Raw genomic sequence first — 10,760 nt, forward strand, 5'->3', positions numbered from 1 at the left:
GATAGTGGCCCTCCAGGACCGGAGTTGCCTATCCCTGCTGTATAACAAAAAATATAAAATATCTCGCTTTTGAACCTGGAATGACGTCAATAAATCAACTGTTTGTTGTTGTTGTTTTTTCATTTAGAAAATTGCATATACCTGAATATTTTCAGGTAAATCATTATCGGAAACCTGAACCGTAATCATGATTAAATCGTAAATAAATCTTGAAATCTGTACCAATAACTGGTAATATTTTTATACTCCAATGACAACATAATCTGGGATTTTAAACCTTTAATAAGATGACATATTTGGTTATTACAATGCACTTGTCAAAGGGCAATAAATAACACTGACATTATATATATAAAAAAAGAAGAGAACTGCCATCATGAAATCCACCAGAGTGCTTATAATAGGCTACGATAAATGTTAAAGCAAAAAAAAAAAAAATCATCTATTTAGGTTTTATCAGCAAAGAATAATATATTCAGTGCAAAACATTGTTCAACACACACATTGGCTACAAGCATAAAATTAAAAGTGTGCAAACAACTAACATGTGCAAGTTGCAAAAGGGTTAACACTAAGTCAAAATTACAGTCATGTTCATGGTGCAAAATCATCGAAAAGCATGACAAAATCTACAATTTTCACATGCTAATTCACTGCTGTATATGTGCGTTCTATAGAAAACTATGGATGTCACAATTTATGGGAAAACATGTCCTGCATTTTCACTACTCTCTACAAATAACTTTCAATACATTCTATTTATTTCTTAAACCATACAGAGGTTATTGATCAAGGTTATATTATCCTTAATTTTGAAGAACAAATTCTTAAAGGAAATATTAACTTCACATCACAGGAAACCCAAGCCATGTTCTTAATTTATTTCAGCTCATATATGAACACTACATAAAAGCATGCAAGGTAAATAATAAAACCATGTAGGGTCAGTTGAACGAAACAAAACACTCGCAATTATTTACATTTAGACCCTCCTATCCCTGTACATGTGGATAGTCCGTCCTCTCAGTCGAAGTCACGGTTGATGAGGACCAGAGGAGCCACCAGGGTCCACACATACAGCGAGATGCAGATCCAGCTGGAGGTGATCTTCACCCACACAGAGGGCCACTTGCTGGTCATAGTCTCATAGCTGGAGTCAGGGCTATAAAATGTAAAAGAAAAAAAAATTAAGTTAAATCTGATTACCTTGTTGAACATAAACATTTAAATATAAATAGTGACAACAAATTGCTAGATGATATTGTATATACAAATTATTTTATTAAATAAGTTTTTATTGAGAGCAGATTTAAAGGTGCCACAGAATGCAAAAATCACTTTTATAAGGTGTTTGAACACAGCTGTGTTTCTGCAATGTGTGAAAACAACCATCCCACAATGGTAAAAATCCACTGTTCACACGAGCGGTTCCAGACTATGATGACAGAGTCAGTGAAAGCCCCACCAATTTGTGACGCTCTCTGCCCTATTAGCATATACACAGCCCTGAATGAGAAGCTGCGGTCCACCTTTACTGTTCTCTTGCTGCAGCTGCTGGAGATACAATGTCAGTGTCAAGCAGCAACCTCCCGCTCGCTCTCGTGAAGCCAACAAGGAAGTAACTAAAACTGCAATTCATCGACTGGCTGCAAAAGAGAATTAGTCCCATAGACCCCCATCTTAAAATGCCAAACTTTACCGCAGAAAAAAAAACATTTACAGCCTGGTTAAAAAAAATTATTTTAGTCTATATAGCTAATTTTGCCCTTCATGACAACTGTGAGGGGGTGAATTTTTTTATAACTCATCCGTTTAAATTATATTACGCCTTAAAGACTTATGCATATTAATGCACTTTTGTAACCAGAAAGATGCCTTTCGAATTTCTGAAATAAGCTCTTGATCTGCTTACAAAATTGGCCTAATGAAACTAAAATATGATCAATAATATATTGTGAAATTAAACCAATAAATACATCATCACATACCTGTACCAGTTTGTCAGTGTCATCATAATATACAAGGAAGCCAAGAAAAGCATGAAGTGGAAGAAAGAGTAGCTGTAGGTGACTCCATCCTTCTCATTGTCAACGGCACGGTTGGAGCCATCACCCACTTCAAAGTTCTCTGGAACGGGACCATCCTCAATCAAAGCAGACTCGTCACTGGTGAGGGTCAGTTTGTTGACTTGGGTGTTGCTTGAGTTTCGGATGCTGAGGAAATAAAAAAGACAGATTTGACTGCTGTGTTGAAAAATAGCTGCAAAAACAGACAATATATTTAAACACATGCAAACTCTCTTACCTGGAGTACAGCACACACATCAGGAACAAGATCAAGCCCACAATGCCCTGGGCATCCCACCACTGAACAACACGGTCCTGACCAGCAGGGGTGGTGCTGTTGAGGCCAATAATGCCAAGCAAGCTAGGGTTGCATCTGCGGTCTTAAAGGGAAAGAACATTATTATTTTAGACAGATTTCATGAACAGAATGTTCCTTTAATCAAATCTCTCTTAGTCCTTACCAGGCTCATTGGTCATGGCAGACCAAGTCAGATACATGGTGTACAGAGTAACAATGGAGGACTGCAAGAGACCAGATCTGGGCTGAGACTCCTGGAGGAGAAGTGGAAAGAAAAGGACAAGAAGAAATTAAACAACTTGATGCTCACCTGATATGACACATATCCAAAATTTTGAGCAGTATGAGATGATCACAGTTTCAATACTAGTCATACAAACAGACGTTTTGTATTCGTTACCTGGATTTTAGGCAAGATGGACATGACAGATACACCAACGCACATCAGCATGTTGATGCTGATGAAGACTTTGTTCTCAGTGCAGCCATCAGAGTGAGTGTAATACACATAGAACAAGACCAGAGACACCAGCGACAGAGCGTAGTTGATGGCTGTGGCAGATAGAAGAGCTATGGATGGTAGAAAAAAATAATTACATTAGAACAGTACAATGTTCATAAAATGGAGTTCATAAAATTTCCCTTTTCGCTGACGATATCCTACTCTTTATAAGACATCCCCTTACTTCAATACCTCGACTAATGCAATGCTTAAAAGATTATGGAGATTTTTCTGGATACAAAATTAATCAAAATAAATCGGAGGCAATGATGATATCAGGAATATGGCCCAAACAACTAAATGAGATGGTGTCATTTCACTGGTCTAAACAAGGATTTAGGTACTTGGGGATTATTATTACACCTGAAACTACAAGACTTTTCGAGGCAAATTATAATAAGCTGATTAATCAAATAAGGAGGGATCTAGTTCGTTGGGAAGTTCTTCCTTTATCTCTGTTTGGCAGAGTGGAGACCGTAAGGATGAACTTGCTCCCACGTTTCTTATTTTTATTCCAGTCGTTGCCCATAAGAGTTCCGATTTCCATTTTTAATATGTTAAACAAATTAATTTCTCAATTTATATGGGAACATAAAAGACCCAGAATTAAACTTAAAATACTTCATCTGGCTAAAGATAAAGGAGGTTTGGCTCTGCCAAATCTAAAATTGTATTATTGGGCAGCTCAATTAGCAGCAATTGTGACTTGGATGAGGGGAGATGAGGAAGCAAAGTGGTCCCAAATAGAGCAAGGGGGAGTTAAGGGTGCACAACTGTCTGCCCTACCCTTTATGGATCTAAAACATGTAAAGAAAATGAAGATCGAAAATGAATGGATAAAACATACAATAAAGGTATGGGCGGAAGTAAAGAAAATGCTTAATGATGTGGGAACAATTTCTAGAGCTATGCCCATAGTGGGTAATGTAGATTTTCCACCTTCAATGTGTGACCATGGGTTTAAGAGATGGGCAGTTAAAGGCCTCTTTGTTTTTAATCAGCTCTTTGAAGAAACACATTTAAAGTCTTTCACACAACTTCAGGAACAATTCGATCTTCCCTCAAGTGATTTTTATAGATATTTGCAAATTAGACATTACATTACAAACCATAAGGAAAAAGAAAGAATTTGCAAAATCCCAAATGGTATAGAACAATATTTTATCACAATTTCAGAAAAACGTCTCCCTGTTGGTAAACATGTTTCTCATCTTTATGAAAGACTGTTAGCAGACATGGTTGGAAACACTTATAATATTAAGGAAAAGTGGGAAATAGAAGCTAATATAGTAATAGAGGATGATTTATGGGATAAACTCTGTTATAGGTGCCATAAGGGAATTAAAAGTCAACAGTGGAAGGAATTTGACTGGAAAATTAAAATACGTTACTTTCATACTCCTCTGTTTATTTCAAAATTTGTAAAAGACCCCCCTGCTGCTTTATGCTGGAGACAATGTGGTAAAACAGGTGACTATACACATATATTTTGGGACTGTCCGGTAATCCTTGATTATTGGAAAAATATTAAAGAAGAGATGGAGAAAATTGTAAAAAGAGAAGTTCCCTCAAATGTACGGTTTTTCTTACTGGGTGTTATATCAGTGGATGATTTTAATGATGACCAAATATATATTTTACATGTATTACTACTAATTGCCAAAAAAAAACATTACTGCTAATTGGAAGTCTGTGAAATCACCAACTGTAACTGAATGGAAACAGAGACTAAAACAGATTTACATGATGGAAAAAATGACTGCATCATTACAATTGAAAACTGACCTTTTTAATCAGAGATGGTATATGGTTAAAGATTATTTAAATCTATAAATTAAAGGGGAAGAAAAAAAAAGAAAAAAGGGGGGAAATATTGCAGCAATATATATATACAGAATATTTATTTATTATTGTTATTATTATTGTCATTTGTATTATTGTTATTTTTTCACTTGTCTCGGATAATGTGTTTTTTTTTTTTTTTTTTTGGTGTTTTGTCTTGTGAAAAATATAAATAAAAAGTTCTAAAAAAAAAAGAACAGTACAATCAACCATCATGACTGCATACACTGTAAGAAGTTTCTAAACATAAAACAGGGACAATCCTTCTATAAATATGATGTGCTCTATTTATGACATTATTTACGTCAAAAATATGCACTACCAACTGCCATTGGCAATTTTTAAACAAAAAAAAAGTCTCAGTTAGTCTAAGGCAGTACAAATAGCTATGTTTTTAAGAATAGAATAGAAATGGTAAGTGCTATTATTAGTTGGTCAAGTGCTGGCGAAAAAGATGTCTTTAGATGTTTTTTGAAAATAAGTAACGACTCAGCTGTTCGACCTGAGATTGGGAGGTCATTCCACCAGCTGGGCACAGTCCAGGAAAAGGTCAGTGAGAGGGATTTTAAACCTCTTTTGGATGGCACCACAAGGCACCGTTCACTTGCAGAACTCAAGCTTCTGGAAGGCGCTTAAGTTTGAACTAGGGAGTTTAGGTATATTGGTGCAGTGCCAGTGGTTGTAGGCAAGCATCAGTACCTTGAATTTGATGCGAGCAGCTACTGGTAGCCAGTGTAACATGAAGAGGAGAGGAGTAATGTGTGCTTTTTCTGGCTCATTGAAGACAACTCTCACTGCTGCATTCTAGATCAGTTGCAGAGGCTAATATAATCACACAAGTCTTGTGGAGCACTTTCAGAGTATACATTTTTTTTTTTTTCATTTCAACTGCTTGGAAACAAAGGACCAGTGACTAATCACATCAAGCTTAAAGCCTCATGTCAGACAAGAACTGAAGTCGACTAGTCGGTGCAACTCCTAACAGTAGTATACATTTATATTTTTTGTTGTGCTACACTGCTGCTTGTTGGAAAAAGTTTTTTGATTCTCATGTGGGACCGAGCAAACAAGTTCTCAATGCATACCTGCATACCAGCAGCGAGAGTTTCCATCCTCCATTTTCTCCACCCAGGACTCGTTCCAAGAATGAGCAAAGTCGATCAAGAGCACCAGCTGGATGAGGATGAAACAGAACGCTCCAGCCATGCCAATGTAAAACCAGACTGGAAGAGACCCAGCAGAAGATCATCATTAGATCCTCACAAATAAATCTGAGAAACAACTCAAATCTGCCTAATCTCACTCTCTCATCGCTTAAGCTGGCTAAACACTGTGCTGTTTCTGCTATCTTTTACGATAAATTCCACTGTATCATGTAAAACTATGTTACACATTCAGCAGTTATTTTTTTAATGATAGCTGTTAAACAGCCATTTAAAGTCAATTCCTTTCACCTTTACATTGTAAACATGTAATTGCATGCATGTTTCATATTTAATTTCATATTTTATTAAAATACAATTTTACCAGTAGTAAAAGGGCCTTCAGGAATGAAGAAAGCTCCAACTGTAATAGCAGTGGCAGCCGCAAACTTGAAAAACCAAAACCTGTAGAAGATATGAATATTTAGAGGAAGCTCAACGAGACATTTCTCAACGAGAAACTATTTTAGTCTTGCTCATAAGAATTCACATCTACAATCTCTGAGTTACAGGTCAAGACTTTAACCATTAGGTCACACCAATGCCAACATACCCGTTATGCACAGCAGCTCTTGGGTCCTGGCTGCTCTTGACCTTTACCATGATGAGAGAGAAGAGCAGAAAGAACATAGCCATTCCAAAGCACACACGATACACAGCCTTATAGCCCACCAGCACATCGCAGTTCACATGACCTTGGACTCCCGGGATGGACGACCCCGTTCCTCCTTCACAAAAGCCTGGAATCTGTAGTGATGTTAAGAATATATGATCAGATTGCTTCAGCTGCAGCCCTGTAAAACTAAAGCAAAACTTTCATTTCCAAGAAACGCTCAGGATTGCTGGGTCACCTTCTTCAGATGGCCCTCCATGCCTGGCATGAGCATGATGCAGGCGATGCCCACACCCAGCAGCATAAAGAAGGCATAGATCAGCCGAGTGACTGTGGAGTTGTTTCCACTTGGGCAGCATCTGCACAGCAGGCAGGGAGCACTGCCACAAAGACAAGGAATCTGCAAAGAATATAAAAAAAAAAAAAAAAAATTACATTATAGGTGATGTAAGCAAATTTCAGATATTTTGTGAACTTCAGCCACAATCTTCCTCTTCAGATTACAAGATCGCTTTTTTGTTTTTTTTTCAGACCCTAGGCTGTCATGGTTTTATTTTTATCTCAGCATACATATTTCTGTGAAATCTGTCAGGTAGTACACTAAATATATATATTAAGCACCAGATGACTTATAATTAGGCATGCATGGTGCAAGATATTATGACTTTTGGCTATTAATTAAGAAATGACACCATATGTAACAAAAAGAAGCAGAATATTATATAGAAGTTAATTTTGCCATTATAACAGCATAATGTAACTTATTAAAGATGGGCATTTAATGCTTTTGAAAAATGCTATTTAAAATCTCAGTATTCAATTACCAATATAATGGTGATTTATCATCCCTAGACATAAACAGGTTTATTCTTCAAAATGAGCAGGACTGGGTGACGCATAAACATGACTTCAAAGTGACTCACATCAGTGTTAAAAAAATAGTCTAATTAAAGAGGCCTCATCCTTCATTTGTACTCAGGGTAAAACACTAGGCAAAGGTTGGCTAAATTTGTCTGGCTTTACATAACAAGATAATTAGATGTGATTTAAGAGGACATTAAATCCCTCCTAAAATAAATGTCTGGGTAAACGTCTTATAAAAATATTCCCACTGCTTAATATTGGAGTCCTTAAGATTTTCATTTATTTAATCATTTTTAATAAGTCTCTTATGCTCAACAGGGCTACACTTATTTGGTCAAAAATACAGTAAAAACAGTCGTATTGACAAAAAATATTTTAAGACATATATTTGAAATAACGGTTTTATTATATTATATATTTAATATCAAAATATGTTAGATATATTTAGTATTTAATGTAATTTATTCCATTGATGTCAAAGCTGAATTGTTTAGAATAATATCTAGAAATAAATAATAATAATACAAAAAAAAAAAAAAAAAAGGTAAAGTAAATTTTTCTAAGTGTTATTGAACAGTAAATACTGCTACATAGCCTCAGGCCCCATGTTTACTTATCTCTCTCTCTCTCTTGTGTGTGTGTGTGTGTCATAAACTGACATCTAATAGGTGTTTTGATGTCGCAACACTTGAAATCCTAACAAACATGTGACCTTCTTTGAAAACCTCGGGTTATCGTGGAAGATCATCTGTGTGTGTCCCATTTAAACCCCAAAAAACATCAAACAATGAGTTTCTGTCATGATCACAATTGCCGACAAAATAGTGTTTATCTACGAGTAACGTTATTTGGCTGCAATTACGAGTTAAAATAGTAATAATGTCACTTGGTGATACAACTACGCAAAACATAACAACACAATTGCTATGCATTAATACAAAAACATTTAGTGCTTCATCACAACATGGGAACCACCCAACATGAAATTGTATCGTTACGTCTAGAAAAGCAAAACAACTGACTGAAATCAAACCAAAACATGATTAAATTAATTATTATGTTGTTGTGTATCATTCTTTGTAAATATTCAACAGATTAAGTGGGCTTTGTGAATTAAGGGCATCGTGAAGGGCCCAGACACCCTTTTCTCTTTTTTTTTTTTTCATCTGAATCACGTGATAGAACCCAAACCGTTATTTTCCTTCGCACATCTGTATAATTCTATTTATATTTCATCAGTATATTAATATTTAAACTTACCCAACTGGCCATGGAACAAAGCCCGAGCACGGCCCCCATGTTCAGCGGTGATGTGCGAGGTTTCTCCGGACGGGTTTGAAAATGGACGCTTCGTGTTTACAATGTAGCGCCGCTGTCTGCTGAAGCCGGAAACCACAGGTTACTTTTACATTCCACATTTCAAAATAAAATATCGATATTTCACGAAGACAAGTAACTAGACGCTAGGCGCTGGAAAAAGTGATTTTTTTTTTTTTACATTTTAAGACTCAATCTAAAACAAAAAAGTGAGGAATATGAAACGCAGGTAATTTATTATAAATACAAATGATTGTTTTAAAAAAGCGCAAAAACAATGGAAGTTTGTTAATGTTGACCTCAGCTATCCCTATTCACATATTTATTTTATCACATATCATATTTACATTTATTTACATAAATGTAGACTTTTTGAAAACCCATAGAAAATTCTCTAAGGAATCCATGGCCCCAAAATGCTAATTCTTTTCAAAGTTTAAGGACACCAAACTGAACAGCTCCTTTCACAGACTAAATCTTGTTTATATGGCGCTTTAAGAATGGAAAGTTCCAGCTTGATTTTCACAGGGTTTATTGTTGTTTCCTGCTTCATAATATTTCTTTCTTTCTTTCTTTCTTTTTTGTATGCTGCTCAATAATCTGGGATTTATGTCCTTGTTTTTTTTATTTTATTTTTTATTGTGCCATGTTTATTTATATAAACATTAATATATATATATATATATATATATATATATATATATATATATATATATATATATATATATATATATATATATAATTTACAGTACAGATTATGATGATACAATAAATGTAATATGTTGTATGAGGATACAATAAACCCAACAACACTGTGTTCAGAAAGTGTGCAGCTATTGTACACACTGGGAGAAGAGACAGAGCATTTATGTTCACATTATTGTGAAATCAAAAGTCTACATAAATAATGCATTGAAAATTATTCAGTAATGAAATAGAAACCAAGGAAATCTGGAGTCAGTTAATGTAGACAGCTGTGTCGTCATGGAAGTCAAGCTGTTGCTAAGACCAAGTAATAACTGGCAATGAGGCAAATTATTAAATAAAGGGGAGCACTAGTATATCTGTGTTCTGAGAAAATCGCTCCGGGAAATGTTACTGGTCAACGTCTGATGTGAATGTTGGATTTGCATGCACTATTTTTAGAAGCAGCATATAATTTACAATGGCAGTAATATTCATCCACTTCGATGCTGTTTCTTAACATGAAGTCTTAATATTGCAATCTCGCCTATTTTGTAAGTAGCTATTTGTGAGGATTAAACAAATTTATTTTTTCATTTCCACAGTGAATTTAAAAAATGACTTCCATCTTTAGGCTTATTTGTGAGATGAGGCACAAGTGATACATAAGAGCTATAATTGGCACAGAAATGTCTTATGAAAGGATCTGTGATACACTTGGTCAGAATGTCTCCAAACCAAGGAAAGTGACAAATGGCAAATGTGTAACTCTAGAAACATTTTCATTTTACAGTTAATATTATGTAAAAAGTTTTCATATCTTTCTGTATTCCAAATAATCAATGCTTATTATATTAATGGATCTCAGCGATGATTATGACACTGTATTCTAATTCTGTCAAGTCACTGTGAGCATCACATCAGAAACCAGTTTATCTATCAGTTTTAATCAGTGAATCTAATCATTTGTTTAAACACCTTTAACAAAACCAACCAACATATTATGCAAAGCAATATATTATTATTCAGCTTGGTAGCTGCAATTTCTCCCTCTGGCTCCTGCACAACCAGCCTTTCCTCAAGAGAGTTAATCACTTCTTCTTCAAAAAAATCTCTTTAAGTCATTCTTTTAGATCAATACTTAGACATCCTCTATTATTTCATAATTAAACACATGCCCTCTGGGCCACCAGAGTTCATTTTATTTTTAGAATTGACAAATGGGATGAAGTGTCTGCTGTGTGGTCGTGTGGAGCAGGATTGTACAGAAGTAATTATCCTCAGCCAGTTCAGAGGGTTACGGTTTTGTTTGTTAAAGGGAGGATTGTGGTTGCATAAGGTGTTTAAGGTAGTTGTAAGAAACAGATTACAG

At 35.3% G+C, this 10,760-nt stretch overlaps 1 protein-coding gene across 1 annotated transcript; it reads right to left on the reverse strand.

Annotated features, from left to right (window-relative positions):
* Positions 1-264: 264 nt before the first annotated feature.
* On the reverse strand, positions 265-8,801 carry LOC127984309 (serine incorporator 1-like). Its single transcript, XM_052586897.1, has 10 exons — positions 8,648-8,801; positions 6,762-6,923; positions 6,464-6,657; positions 6,236-6,315; positions 5,794-5,931; positions 2,765-2,934; positions 2,528-2,618; positions 2,305-2,446; positions 1,989-2,213; positions 265-1,162 (listed from the first exon to the last, which is right to left on the reverse strand). Exons 1-10 carry the CDS (start codon positions 8,684-8,686, stop codon positions 1,024-1,026), a joined length of 1,380 nt encoding a protein of 459 aa, XP_052442857.1. The 5' UTR covers positions 8,687-8,801; the 3' UTR covers positions 265-1,023.
* Positions 8,802-10,760: the final 1,959 nt, after the last annotated feature.

Source organism: Carassius gibelio, chromosome B20, assembly GCF_023724105.1.
Source record: "Carassius gibelio isolate Cgi1373 ecotype wild population from Czech Republic chromosome B20, carGib1.2-hapl.c, whole genome shotgun sequence".
NCBI classification, from domain to species: Eukaryota; Metazoa; Chordata; class Actinopteri; order Cypriniformes; family Cyprinidae; genus Carassius; species Carassius gibelio.

Excerpts from the sequence above, each read along its gene's own strand:
- LOC127984309 (XM_052586897.1), bottom strand. The coding sequence starts at position 8,686 with ATGGGGGCCGTGCTCGGGCTTTGTTCCATGGCCAGTTGG. Across the intron at positions 6,658-6,761 it reads TGGAGGGCCATCTGAAGAAG|ATTCCAGGCTTTTGTGAAGG; the intron begins GTGACCCAGCAA and ends ACATCACTACAG. Across the intron at positions 2,447-2,527 it reads TGCCATGACCAATGAGCCTG|ACCGCAGATGCAACCCTAGC; the intron begins GTAAGGACTAAG and ends TTTCCCTTTAAG.